At 36.6% G+C, this 15134-nt stretch overlaps 1 protein-coding gene across 1 annotated transcript; it reads right to left on the bottom strand.

The window, feature by feature from the left end:
* Positions 1-803: 803 nt before the first annotated feature.
* On the bottom strand, positions 804-14892 carry Tango6 (transport and golgi organization 6). The gene is made up of 10 exons (XM_019040893.2): positions 14655-14892; positions 12461-12572; positions 10678-10921; positions 9395-9703; positions 8719-8928; positions 7039-8232; positions 6079-6259; positions 4376-4527; positions 3595-3708; positions 804-2495 (listed from the first exon to the last, which is right to left on the bottom strand). The coding sequence occupies exons 1-10, from the start codon at positions 14719-14721 to the stop codon at positions 2313-2315; spliced, it is 2766 nt and encodes a 921-aa protein (XP_018896438.2). The 5' UTR covers positions 14722-14892; the 3' UTR covers positions 804-2312.
* Between the last annotated feature and the right edge of the window lie 242 nt (positions 14893-15134).

The raw sequence follows: 15134 nt of genomic DNA, 5'->3' as shown, positions 1-15134 counted from the left end.
AACATTTCAAATTTATGTTTCCAAGAGTGCAACGAAGCTGTGGTAATAATTTTAATACTAAATTCTGTCATTGCCTCAATGTACATAGCCGAAAGACTTTAAATGTACTGAGTCTGACTCTTCATTTAATTTCCTTGATATCTTTGCCTAGAATAAAGTAGGTAAGAAGGTAAAAGTTGTTTAGGTTGCACAACATCTAAAACCATCATGAATTTTTAATAAACTTCTCACATAATTAAAAGCAACCCAAACATCTCCTCACATTATTAAGCGATTTATTGTTCATTGTATGTGTTATGTACCATAATTTCCACGTCATTATATCTTATGGCATGTATTACTGTATTTGTCTTGAATTATTATTGTATATTACTATATCTTGCTACGTAACATTATTCCCACGTCATTATATCTTACAGCACGTATTACCATCTTTGTCTTGAAATATTATATTTCTGCTTTATTACAATTGGTTACTTAACATCATTCCAATGTTACTGTACCTTATGTCATATATTACTGCCTTTGGCCTAATTTTTTTGTATTGTATCGTGTCTGTGTACACGAGGTATCTTACTCAATTTTTCAAACATGTATTCCAAAGATGAGATTGTTACCCCTACTACCGGTAAAAATTGGAAAGACCAATTGAAGCTCGAAAAGGCAAAGGAGCCAGGAATAAACGCAATGCCAAAGAGATTGCAAAAAGCAAAACACCGAGAGTCCCAACTCAAGAAAAGAGCAGAAGCTTACATGCAGCTCATAGCACAAACCGAAAGCCAAAAGACAACACCTAACTCACAACTTTCTATTTCTACGCGAGGTTTTGGTTTTCTTACTCAAAAGTGCTACAATGAAGTAATTATGTGTCAGTCACCATTGCCCTTTGGTGTTAAAGTCTACTCCATGTTTTGAGGAACGCTTGGACAAGCTGATTACGTATTACGCTTGGCCCTACAAGATGAAGGAACTACCATCCCTCCCCATCCTGTTCCAGCTGATATTTATCAGTTTCAATCTTTTGAAACTAACATAGCTGCTCTTACTAGGAATTTTGCTCCTATAATTGAGGCACTCGACGCTCTTTGTCGCTTTACCCACGACAATGGGACATTTGTGCCCTTTGTTCCAGAAAGTCACCTTGCCATCACACATGATGGTGAAGTTGAAGGTTATGCTCCGTCACCTCATTCTGTGACACTCTCAAATTTGAGAGCTACTGTTGTGTGCTTAGCGGACATTAACAACCCACAACTCTTTCGAGCTTACTTCCATCCGAACAACGCAATTCCTGGTGCCTTGTGGGATGCTAATGACGTCCTTCTCAATCCAGATCGAATCATTCTACCTGGGTATACGTCTGCAACTTTGAGAATGGATCTGAGTGGTCTTAAAGCTTGGGCTGACTCGTTCAAAGAGAAGCAATTCAAAGAGGCAACATGGCCAAACTTTTTAGCTTTATTAATCCTATTTATAAATCTGGAGATCCCTCTAACATTAGAAATTATAGACCAATTACTATCGCTTCCGTTTTTGCTAAGGCATTTGATGCCGCTGTTCATAAAATCATATCACCGTTCATCTTTCCACTCATTTCTGAGCAACATCATGGCCTCCTCCCAAGGAAATAAATAGTTAGCAATCTTGCTCTCTTGGAAGAGTTTATTCTTGATGCGTTTTCTGAGAACTGTGAGACTCATGTCGTTTACCTAGATATACAAAAAGCCTTTGATACAGTAAATCATGCGCGCCTAATATCAAAATTGTATAGTTATGGAATTTCTGGCCCCCTCTTAATTTTCCAATCTCTTTTAACAAGCCGAATCCTGATTCTCTGGATCTGAAGGTTTTATATCTGATTACATTGACGCCCTTTTGGGTGTTCCACAAGGTGCCCATCTGGCCAGTGTCCTGTTTCTAATATTCTTCAACAATCTTGCCCTAGTTATATATTTTGTAAAATCTCTTTGGTTTGCTGATGATGTAAAGCTTTATTTAAAGATTCCCTGACTTTTCCAGACCGCCGGCAATCCTGGAAAGTGGACCTTTCGATGTGAAAGATGTGGCAGCATCGGATAATTAGGAAAAAAGAGAATTTGTCAGGATCAGAAATATTAATTAGCCCATTCCAAGGTTTTTGTAAAATTTCCACTCCAAAAAATATCTAGAGTAAACTTGGGCTTAAGATGTGCATAAGCATTGTTGAGTAATGACATATTCCACTATATCATCACAAACACCTACAGACTGTCGGCAGTTTAAATCCTGGAAAATTCTTACTCTGCTATGATTTAAGAGGATTAAAGTAGCAATCACGTAATGTCCAAGGTTTGAATCTTCTCCGGGAGAATTTGCTGCGGAAAAAAGAAGTCTTTGGTGATTCGGTTTAGCTCCTCAATAGCGAGCTGAGCATGCAGTTTCACGATGTCATCTTGTTCGTTCACATAGATTTGTTTCAGCGCTCTGTACAACGATAGCAGTTGTTTCTCTAGGACCTGCAGCAGGAAATTTACAAATTAGTAATGCTATCACTGAAAAAATACTCCATAAATAGCAAGAACAATTCTAGTAAGTATCAGTTGAAGACTAGTAAATACAGTTAAAGCCTTTGCTATGTCTGCAAAATAAAACAAAACTTATTGAATAGTTTATTTTGTAGACCATGACTGGAGAGTGTACTTTCTTGATAATTGAAAGAAGACTTATATACATTTACATCACTATGAAGAATCTTTTTTTAGGAAGTAAACTAGCTCATGTGCTTTAAGATTGAGCTGAAGCGTTTTAGCCGGGTGGCAAATGACCTAAATAAGCTCAGTTCTCAAAGCATGTAACTTAATTAATTTTAAATTTTTTTTTAATAAGTTGTCAAAGCCAAGTGCTTCCTCCCTCTGCCATATTTTAAATGCATTTAAGTGTGTTGATTACATGTAAGAAATAAAACACGCCATATCTCTCGAAATAAATATGACTGAATGACTTCATGCTGAAATGGTTTTAGCATCTGTAATAGTTCATGGGATCCATATGAGGCACTTTTAACCATAGTTTGCAAACAGTTGGACAAATTCATGAGCAACTGGCAGGATTAGTAATCAAAACAAATTTTCGTTTTCTTTGTAAAGCTCTAGTAAAAATCCCGAATTTACATACTTTCACATGAAGTATACGTAGGCTTTCTGTATTTCTGTACAAACTTTTCAAAACTCAAGCTTTTACAGTGTATCCATCCTTTACCATACAGTAGAAACCTTGTGTGTGTGTGGGTGGGAGAAAAAAAGAAAGGATTCAAAGAAAAGTGATCAAAAACAAAAAAAGAAATATTTAGCAGCTCAGGGAATGTGCTGTAAAAACTCATTCTCAGCATGTATCTTAAATTTTCCAACTTGTGGAGTTTTGGGATCACAGTCCTTACACCAGGTGGCCATTCCCATTCTCTTTTGGAAAATTTTGTAGAGCATCAATAACATGGTAAAGATGTAAAAGCCATTTGTACTAGTCATTAAAAAATAGATCATTTTTAATGCAACATGGTGATCTCACCTGTGATGTTACCAAGGGAGGATAAGAGAAAATGCTACGCTCTTTGCTTACCTGAAAGAGGTCTTTTTGAAGCCCTTTCAACAACATTGTTATAACCATCACTGCTGCACGTCTTGGTTCTGGATCTTTGTCTGAGGAGATTATATTGCTGACGCATTCCAAAATCTGTAAAAAACATTAATTAAAATAGAGAAATATATCCATCAAAGAATGTAAAATATGTCAGAAAATGATTGTTTAATTAAATGATATTGATATACAAAATTTGGGATCAGTGAATCAAGATCTAACGTCTCTATTTAATTTGTTCAAAAGTTATAGGGGTGCCCTATAACTCCTGAGTCACCCTGTATTTGAGGATGGTCAATTTTACTTGCTTTATTTTAGCTTCTAGGAAAAAAAGTCAATTTTTAGGGATTTTCACGATTTGTCCAGGTCTCCGCGCCAGTCCCTGCACACTAGTCTCAGGAGTACTGGACAAAACAACCTCAAAAAGTGACTTTATCGGCACTCCAGTACATAGCGACTCTATTGTACTCTATGGTTAAAGCAGTTACAGTGACCCGAGTATTATACAGCATGTTCATGACGCTATTTTGTGACAGAGGCTCTGTCTGCCGATCCTCCATGCGACTAATTGTAAAATACTAGTTACATACATAATGGATAGAAAGCACTCTGGCATCTTCACTATCACAAACCGTGATTGAAATTTTGGCGTTTTCCTGGTCCAGCAGAATCAATTACGATAAAACACCAATGCAGGGAGTATGTTGAGAGGGTCCCTCTAAAATTAGTTCGCATGAAGACTGACTGAATACAATGTACGAACCTCCACAATAATAGAGCCAATTCTAAAACCAAGAAGCTGGCACACCTCTCCAAGGTTGGATAAGCTGGATGCCCTGACTAGTGGATCCAAGTCCCTTGTGCCAGATAAAAATACATTCAGCAACTCAGTTTTGTAGGTTGGTACTAACTCTCCTAAGAAAAGACAGACAAATATAGGCTAGAATCAGTATTTGGATTGGATACTTAAAATTAAAAAGGACATACAGATATTAGAGTACCTACTTGGGGAGAGTACAGACACGTCGAAAAATGGAGCTCTTGAGGCCCAGAAAGGCAGCCAACCTTCTAACATGAATAAAACTAGAAAAATGCTGCTGCCAATCCTCAGATTCCATTATCAAATAAAAACGGCCAAGAATGTTTATAAAAGAGCGTTCTTTCGCAAAAGTGAGTAAATGTATGCAAAATCTAAGTCTAACATATGCTGTACAAACATGCCATAAGAATTGTATTAATAAAAAATAATTCTGACCAATGTGAGTTCATAGGTTGGCTGCTTTTTTGGGGCCCTGAGACCTCCATGACCTAACTCAAAATTACCGACATGTCTGTGCTCTCCCCATATACTGCCGTGCTACGGAGAAATGCTATATGTATCAACATTGCTCCATGACCTAACCTTCAAAATTAGCGACACATCCATACTTTCCCCATATACGTACTCATATGCATATTATGAAAATTATAAAGGTACAGATAATATAAAGAAAAAGAGAAAGAGAGAGAAAAAAGTTCACCAAAATTGCGAACAGCAGTTTTCACCACGGTTTCACAATAATGAAAATATTACAGAGAAAAAGGACCAAGATTATTTTAGCTGAATGTAAAATATTCAGGTAAGATTTTGCTGCATGACTGCAATTTTTGTGATAAATGCAATGAGCAAGAAAGCATTGTTGCAAACAGGATATTGTAATAGAATGTAACATAATCGAATCGGGACATGCGAAAACCGCTTATGTCCATTTTTCCAGTCTTAAGTTTGTTTGTGTTCATAATACTTTCTGGAGTTGGTTGCAATGACAAAAGCGGCGTTAAAACTTGTCTCCGGGTTTCCTTAATCCCAAAATGAGTCATTTTATCACTTTTATGGTTGTATCAACTTTCTAAAAGTATTATGAACTCAAAAAAACTTGAGTATGGAAAAATGGACATTAGCGGTTTTCGCATGTCCCGATTCAATTGTAACAGAAACGTTACAACTTCAAAATAAAATTGTCTGTAATTTATGAATATCGTATTTACCTGTGTATCATACGCACCCCAAATTTTCGGGTCCTTTGAAAAAATTAATGATCGGTGGAGGCACTTGCCCGCTTCACTCGCTCGGCAACCGTTGGCCAGCGAGGATAGGTTGGAGCTTTGTTGCAGGTTACATCTTCGGGCAATGCCCACATACCATACGCACCCTTGATTTGAGAGCCAAAATTTTGAAAAAGGTGCCTACAATACGTGGGTAAATACAGTAATTTTAAACTATTTTTTCATGTAATTTTTTCTATTTCGTTTTTGAAAAAGAAGTGTGACAGACATCTGTACATGAACATCCTCCGGTTCCTTCATAAGCAATTACTGAAGTTATAGTAAAAAGAAGTAAGAAACTCTGTGTTTCTTATAATAAGAACCTGAGCAAAAACAAGACTATTGGGAATTTATGTAGATAAGCAAGATATTAGAACTTACCAAGCATTCTGGTGCACTTTACTAAAGTTTCACCAACTTTCAGTCTTAGCTCTGGGTTCTCATTAGACGAGTATTCATCGATAAGTGTAACCAGAACAAAATCTGGTAGCTCTGCTGCTAAACTTGCTAAGCCGTCAGCTGCACTCAGGTATAAGTAAGAGTCTTCATGTTTCAGATTTTCCTGCCAAGATTGCCAACTTCATGAGTGAGTCAAAAACAAAGATTTGTTTACATAAATATTTAACTGTTTTTTTTTTTTTTTTGGTTTTTTTTTTGTTGTGTGATGTGATGTAAAAAAAATTAATTACGAAAATTTGACTGAAAAACCTCACTGTAACAGCGATATTAATAAAATCTTACACAAGAACTTGTGATTGTGTAATTTTGCTGAATTAATATTATTTAATCTTGAGCAAACACATCGTTTGTTGAGACAATAGTAAAATATCTTTAAGAGGAACAGTCATCAAAGGTGTTACTTAATCGTATTTTGTTCGACGGAACAACTCGGAACATCTTGTAACAGTCGTATTTTGATCGAATGTTATTTATGTTATGGGGCGTGGCCTATTTTTATTCGTTTAATTATTTTGCACAGTTTGGCAACGTTTTGCGACATTGTTTTGAAACAATCATGAAACAATCGGAACGTCCTCAGAGGATTGTTACGACTGTTGTGTACATTTGTTAACAAGGTTTCTAACCTCACTTCTAGCTGCTTTGCTCTCATTGGTTGTGAAAAAGTGGCGCAAATAACACAAAATCGGTAACAGGAAACAATTGTTGCGGCGAACAAAATACGACTCTTGAATGCATCATCACTTGTTGAATGTTTCTGATTTTAAGATCATCAAGAATTGACTTTTACTCAGATAAGTCGTCAGTGACAAATGCTGGTTGAAAGAGATGCGAGATAAAATCACCAGTATTCTAGTAGTAACTAAGAATTTGGTAAATTACCTTGAATAAACAGAACAAAACATCTTTTTTGGCAAGGGCTTCTTGATCCTTGGCACGAATCAATTTTGTAAGATGCATCATACCATGCGCTCGCACAGGGAGGAGAGCATCACAAACATCATGCATGGCCTCTTGAAATGAAAGTTGTTTCGTGTTTCCATCTTTCGTGGGGACTAGATCAGCAGAGGATTTGGATGGTTCTTTCCTACTTCCGCTGGTTTGCTCTTCGAGTAATTTTAAAATCCGCTCCACTAATGACCGAATCTCATCGTTCTTTGTTGTTTCCAAGGTTTTTGACAGTGGCTTGATCAAAGTTTTAAAATAAGAGCTGTCCTGACACAGACTAGAATGGCTTACATTGCTTAAAATGACATCTAAGATCATTAAACCAAGGCAAATTATTTCAACACTATCATCTAAGGTCCCGCTGAGAAGTGATTTTACGAAATCAACGATAAGTTTTGGTTCCTCATTTATAATTTTCTGAATCTTCTCATCACTCGAAAGAGTTGATAAAGTTTTGATGACAATGAGATATCGCTCAAAATCATGAACAACTGGATCATTCTCTGCGACAATGGTTAACAATTTCACAAACACTTTTTTGAGCGTAACTCTTTCTGAGTCTTTCTCAATGAAAAGATCAATGATAATACTGCTTGTTTCATCCGTAAGTACTTTGTTGTAACCTTCTTTAAAACAGATTCTTCCACTATCTCCAAACTCAAATTTGTGGCTATTTAAAGGTAGAACTTGATGGCAAAAACTGACATCATTGAAAAGACACACGAACAACACACCATAGAGAGTTTCATCTTCTTGCAGGTCATAAAATATGCAGTAAATCAAGTTTTTTACGTCATTTTTGAGCATTAATGGAGAGGTGTTCAATTTGACCAATAATAAAAACAACCTATAGACGATCGGAGTAAGTAACTTTGGAGACACCTGGAACATTTCATTTCTGGAAAGAGTGCAACAGGTGAGGAGGTCTGATATACAGATTGTGATTTCCGTCTCCTGAATGGAAGCAGATGGGAAAAGTAACGGGCGCATTATGAATTTAAGCAATTGCCTTTTTTCTGGTACATTAGGGGCCTCTGTAATGAGCTTGATACAGCGGACGGAGACTTCTTTCATGACTGATTCGAATTTATTATCATTACTTTCTGAGCAGTGAAGAATATCCAAAAGCTGGAACCAAAAATCAATATTTTATCTTACAAAATATCTTCAAAGAAGATCTAAAAAGTACATGTAATTCAGTATTATGACAGGCAGCGCTGTCGAAGACCAATTAAAATGATGCTTGAAATAATTAACTAATGAAAAATTTAAAGTAATTCATGAAAAATTACAGTCTATCAATTTCAAGCTCAAGAGAATGGCCCTTCAGAAGCTCTTCGATAATTTCTTTTGCACCGAACATATTCGACATGAAAATTTTAGGTGAGAATATGAACTGTTATGCTTAAACTCACTTCTCATCTAGCGGTTCATTAATTTCTATCCAGTCTTTTGACTTTCTCAAATATTCTACTTACGAATTAATAGTAGAGCCACAATTTTACAGGTGCAAGCAATTTAGACATGAAGTCTACTTTTCAATCATTAAAACAGATAATCTCCAAGTTAATTGTGAACACAAGTTTAAGTTTAAAACAAGTTCAAGATACTTACTTGAGTGACAATTTTATCATAGTAATCATCAGCGCAATTTATATCTGGACTAAGAATAATACGAGTTATCACATCTAATTTCTTCCATGTAGTGGGTGAATCGAAATCAGAATCGCAAAGAGCTGTAACAGTTGCTCTGAGACCTCCTGGTTGCTTCAATCTTTCCGAGAGTAGTTTGCTGCAGGCTAGTTTCAACCATTTGGGACATGCCTGTAATGTTTCACAACACTGTTATAGAATATAGTAGAATATTAGGGTGCTTCAGAAATTTTTTGATAGAGCCAATGAGAAAAATATGTAAAGCCCACAGGCAGGCGCATGAAAATGTGGAGCGAAGAAGATTCTACACCATTGAATGAATTCTCAAACGCTTTGTAGTTTCCAGAACGAAGATTCGTAACTCCATTTCAAGGTTGCAAAATTGACTTAGACAGTTCATTTTTTATGAGAATGTAATTGCACAATTTTGGTCCTAGTTTTGTCTGATTTCTGTATGAGATTAGATGAAAATAAGTGAAAATTTCAGTTACAAAAATCCAAGTTTCTCCTGGTAGAACTGCAATTTGCAAGGAAAAATTTTGCAACATCGAAACCCAGTTATGTTCTTTTGTTAGGAAAAGGATGAATTGAAAATTCAAATGCTTTAAAAAATTGCTCTAAAAGGTTGAGGAAGTACCTTACTGCCTTGAATGACCATGATTTCTTTGATCAAGGAAGATTGATGAGAACTTTTGAGAATGAATTCAAGTTTCTGGCGGAAGTCCTGTCTATCTATTTGCAGCTTGTTCCACAGGTCTAGAGTCATTGCGTCTTCCGAGTTCGCAGCAGAGGCATTGTCATCAGGCCTTTTCAAAGGAGTAAAACATAATTGAAAAAGTGCAGCTAACAGGTCGTTGAGGAACTTGGGGATTAATACCGACTGGAATATAAATTCATCTTTCAAAAGTAATAGACTGCGGACTGTAATGCAAAGCCTATCATACTTCTGCAAAAAAACAAAAACGAAAAAAAATGAACAGTTTCCTGATATAAGGTTAGAAGGGCTGGGCAATGACTTTAGTTGTAATTTGGAGTTGTTACATATGTACTTTCAGGAGTCTTTCAATTACCAATTCAAGATTACATGAAGGGTGTAAATTTTGCAGTTTCTCTTTCAGTTTGTTTTTCTGTCTTTTGAATTCATGTTCGTAGTAATTACATCCTCAACTTACAATTATATTCTGCTCTGTTTTCGTGAATGGATTTCATCCATGAAAAGTGTGGATAAATAAACCATTTTTTAAATAAGATGCTATTTGAGTCACAGATCAACAATTTAGGATGGTCACAGAATTTTGGGGTAAGCAAATTCCTGACCTTTTCCCGGATGATCTGGTTAATTTTGCAAGGTAAGTTGCAAGTTGTACAACATTTTGCATTGAAGGACTACTGTTTTGGGCTTAACCATAGAAACACCTACTTACATAGGTAAAGCAAAGACATGTATTCTGTTTCTGGAACAAGCTAAAGATAGTGGTTTCATATTGAAAAATGTAGTCCACTTGTGACATTGGCTGGTATTGTTAATAATTGAGTAGTTGATCGTTAATAATGCTTTTATCGTATTTGCCACTTTGCAATGCTGAGAAAAATTAGAAAACCTCGACTTTTAAAGGATGTATTAATCTTAAAAATAGACAAACATAACGATTAAATGTGTTTTTTGCGATTGTATCATTTAAAAAAAAGAGAATTATTTTATTCTAAACTGATTTCCTTTGATGGCGCTTACTACTGATGGAAAAATTTTCATGGCCCCTACTCAAACAGTCCAAGTTTACACCGCACCAATGTTTTTCATTTAATTACTACAGATTTGCTGATTGCAAGTTTTGCACAGTTCTAAATCAATGACTTTCACTACTCACTCTTGCCATTGTCTATGATGGACATAGTTTATTTTTTAGTAAGAAGACCAACCTGTAAATGATTCAACGTTTGAAGATGTTTGAGACATTCTGCTCTTTGTAGGTCTGATGGAGAAGGAATACCAACTCCTGGAAGAAGATAGGGTTTGAGACCTAGAGATATGACAAATTCCATACAAGACAAGATTTCCTTTCGCTCCGATAGACTTATGAGCTCATCTTCGATTTTTTCTGCTGTGCAAATTCCTTCTTTTAATTCCTCCAGCAATGAAAGTGAAAGGCAAACAAATTTCCAACTGAAAGAACCAAAGAAAATGATACTATTAGCAAGATCACATGATGGAAAATTCTTCTTGAATAACTCCCTTGGTACTATGACAGTGCAGTGCCTCAATAGAATAAGTAACAGAAGACTTCTAACTTAAAAATTATGTGAAGTTTCACCATCCATTTGTTTTGTTTCTTCATCATTTTTCAATCAAAACAAGAACATTTTTCTTCCACTTGAGTAACTCTTTTTTTTCTTTATTTCTGTGTGTGTCGCACTAGATGGTTTACAAATTTGGACACCCAGTTTTCACATGAACACAGTTTTATTTGGAACGACCTACTTCCAATGTTCAGCATAGGAATGTACAGGGGCCAAAGAAAATTGAAAAACCAGCTTTTCAGGGGAGTGATCAGTGGATCATATTCGATACATCAAACAAGTGAGATTGTATCGATATCGATTGGTTCAAAATGTACACATATTCAAATTTCATTGATTTGAAGAAACAATCAATTCGGCTAATGAGCGGGATAAAAAAATCAATCCGGTTTAATCAGTTTTTTTTTGTCAAAAAATTAATCAGACCAGTCAATGAAAAATTGACATCCCTTAAGCAAGTCTCGATTGAGGATAATACAATAATTGAGGAGTATAATATAGAAACTGCAATGAACTATGATGCTTGTAAGTTTACAATACTTCTTCATAGAAGTTGGCTCATGATTAGCTGCTGCGGTAGGTATAAGAGTCGATACTGAGAGTATCAGAGAAATGCTAAATCCAGGTTTCTTCAAAATTAGAATACAAATTTGGAGATATCAAGTTATGTTCTTACACTTGGGATATTGCAGGTTTTGATCCTGATCATACTATTCAGATCCAAAAAAATTTCAAACTTTCCTTTTATGTTTTGAGTTTTCATTTACCAGTGGAAAACCAATGACAAGAAATTACTCCTTTCTATATTGGAGGGAAAAGCTATGTCTTGGTTGAAAATTTTCTGTTATGTTGGGTTCAGGAAGAGGATATGTAGGTGAAACTTTCATAGAAAATGTTTTCTCGCACAGCACACTGCTACCATTCAAATGAGGAGACATTACCTCAAGCAACATTGGAGATGATCTGATTGGCTGAAATGGAGACAGAGGTTGTGTATTTTAATCCAAATATTAGAGAAGATGCCATTGGAGAATTGGATATTGCAGGTTTTCAGGGTGGATAAAGAATGGTGGTCACATTTCGATTTTGGCTGCCATCTTGAAGACGTCAAGAGGGTACGGGTTTTGCTGTGCAAGCCGAGGCAAGACCGACCCTCCCAACCCAGATCAGTCCATGCACCCGACACCGTAGTATGTCAAGCGGGTACGATGTGACCACCATTGTTTATCCGCCTTGGCAGGTTTTGATCCTCAACTGGACTCTCCTCATCTTATTTAAAACATAAAAACCGAATTTGGTATCGAAATGACTATGTAGGCAGATGTATTACTTACAGTGTGGAGAACAAAATTTTGCCCCTAACTCAATTAGGATGAACAAGCCTAAAATAACTTTAATTTCTTACCATGGATCATCATTTGGGCCAAAGTATTTCAGATTCTCAGTGTTGATCGAATATTTTTGAATGACCAATTCCAAATTTTTCTCAAGGGCATCCGAGAGAGTTGTGTTTGCACCTAAAGAAGAGAATATCCACAAACGTTTTTAAATTACTGAGGGGAAAACTACTGATTCTTCAAAAGATGTCTGAAATGACACCTGAAAATCTTACACAGATTCCCCTTGAACACCTAGAGTTCATGCTACGTAAGTTTACACACTTTGAGAATGCAACAGAGGATCTGCCAACTTGCTTCTTGCACTTACTTTACATGTAAAAGTGACATCAGAGGATCTTCTGTTACAATCTAAAATTGCGTGAAATTATTTGGCACGGACTTCAGAAGGCTCACAATTGAAAAAAATTGAGGGAATGAACGGAACATTGCTCCGGGAAGCATTCAGATAATTGCAACTTATGATTGAACTAAAGAGAATAATTTGCGAGAGAAATGTGCATGATATTCTGTTGAGATGCTCAAATAACTGGTAGCTCATCGTCAAATACATGTTTTCGGATAGTTATGAAGCTGTCCTTAGACTAATTTATGGACTACGTCATTGGATATAATATAGACCTCCTGGTTAAAACCAAAACAAGCTAACATAACAGCGCATATACGAATTCTTCATGAGTTGATTGTGTAAATTTATTCGAATTTAGTCATTGAGCGGTCATAAATCTATTAAAGACTCATTAAACACGGGAAATTTTGAGTGTAAGAAACACTTGGATGCATTTCACCACCATGGCGCGAAGGACGCGAATCAGGAACAAGGTTCTGTGTTTGTTAACGTTTGAACCAAGGGTTCGATATTATATCGAATGACATAGCCACTATATCAGTCTATTATATGCATTGAACGCTTGGGGTGATTCTTCTAGCTCAAGTGGCGAGGTCGAACTGGCCTGCGAAATATCGCAACAATTAGGTCTAATATCTCTGCACATTTTGAATTTTTAGCCACAATAAGGCCGATAGCCCCTGTACATGATCCTAAAAAATAAATCTAAACCAAAAAATTGGGAAAATGAGGGCTGAATCATGTTTAGAAAAAATCTTCGCAGTGGATACAGAAATTGATGACGGTTTCAAATGGGAGGTTTTTTTCCAAACAGGATTCTGCTCTCATTTTCCTACATTACGCAAATTTTTTGGTTTGACATGATTCTTTAGGCTCATCGGAGGGGCTATCGTCCTTTTTTTGGCTAAAAATCCAGAGTCAGTCATATAATATTTCTGACCTAATCGATGCGATGTATCGCATGCTAGTTTGACCACGTCACTTGGGATTGACGTATCACTTTACTTAACAATTCAGTTCTACAGCAGTTACCCAGAAAAACTAGTCTAAGTGGATCTTGTTTAGGGCGAATATAGATTGTACAACTAAAAATTCAAAACTGCCCGCGATACTGGATTTCATCGTTGCGATATAACTCATGCTGGTTAGACCATAAGCCGCACCCAGCATGCATCACCTAAAACCCAGTATTTGCGCCGTCAATGATCTCAAACACTGAAGTAAAGAAGTGAGGCAGAGTGATCGACAAATTGCATTAAGCCAAATTCACACTATCAAACTTTTCATCCAACTCTTGGATGCAACTTGTCGAATGAAAAGTAAGGTAATGTAATACTGACGAGAGTAAACGCCAATTTGATGAAAACCTGAACAGAAACTTGGATGTGGCGTCACATTCAACTTACAATGTTGAATGAAAAGTTGGAACCAAATCTTCCACCCAACATGAGCCGAAGCTATATGTTCGCAAACCGTAGGCTGATGACAATATCACTCTGCAACGGTAATTGAATCAAAATTTTTGGAATGCACTTTCCATCCAACTTGTCATTCAATTATGTTGTAGGAAAAGTTTGATGGTGTGAATTGGGCTTTAGGATACTTGCTACATGCTTGCAGACCAGGATAAAAATTTAGCAAGGTTCATTGCTTTACAGACTAAAATGAATTCATGAGGAATTTGAAAACGCATGAGGTAGAAGAGAGGTTAGAAAATTGTTGATGGTCAAGTACAGCTCATAACACCCTTGAGATGTCCTGTACTCGCCAATGAATTATGTTCAGCAGTGAACAGGATAATATGGGTGACAAACAGACAATGTAACGAATGATAGGAGATACAAATCCCTTACCATCAAGATTATGCGTGGTAGGTTTCACGAGGTCTTTGATGACAGATAACTGATGGTGTTTCTTCATGGTGTGGTGTATGAGTTTAATGGTATGTGCAAGAGGCAATTCGTAAAGTAAGACATTAATAAAAATTAAGAAAGAGCCATTGTCATATGATTCTAGAAATAAAAAACTGTGACGAAGAAACGAATTGAGAAACGAAAGAGCGGCGAGTGCAAGTCAAAAATAAACAAAAACGGTTAACTACATCAAAATCTGCCGCCAGGCTGCGCTCACGACGAGCGCCCGCCAAAAAGCTGATGTTTGATTGGCTCCCGCTAAAAAACTGACGTTTCATTGGAGGTTGCAAAAAAACTGATGTCCGATTGGTGCGCGTCGCAGTGGCGTTTCGAATTTGTGGCGGTCTTTTTAAAAATGCGGGGATGTTTCCTTCACCCGACGAATCCGTAAGCACTGGGCGAGGCTGGATCCTCCGCTCT

Source organism: Bemisia tabaci, chromosome 7, assembly GCF_918797505.1.
Source record: "Bemisia tabaci chromosome 7, PGI_BMITA_v3".
Lineage (NCBI taxonomy): Eukaryota > Metazoa > Arthropoda > Insecta > Hemiptera > Aleyrodidae > Bemisia > Bemisia tabaci.
This window is presented reverse-complemented; position numbering and strand designations above follow the sequence as displayed.

Excerpts from the sequence above, each read along its gene's own strand:
- Tango6 (XM_019040893.2), bottom strand. The coding sequence starts at position 14,721 with ATGAAGAAACACCATCAGTTATCTGTCATCAAAGACCTCGTGAAACCT. Across the intron at positions 10,922-12,460 it reads GGCCCAAATGATGATCCATG|TTGGAAATTTGTTTGCCTTT; the intron begins GTAAGAAATTAA and ends TGGTTCTTTCAG. Across the intron at positions 9,704-10,677 it reads AAACGTTGAATCATTTACAG|AAGTATGATAGGCTTTGCAT; the intron begins GTTGGTCTTCTT and ends GTTTTTTTGCAG.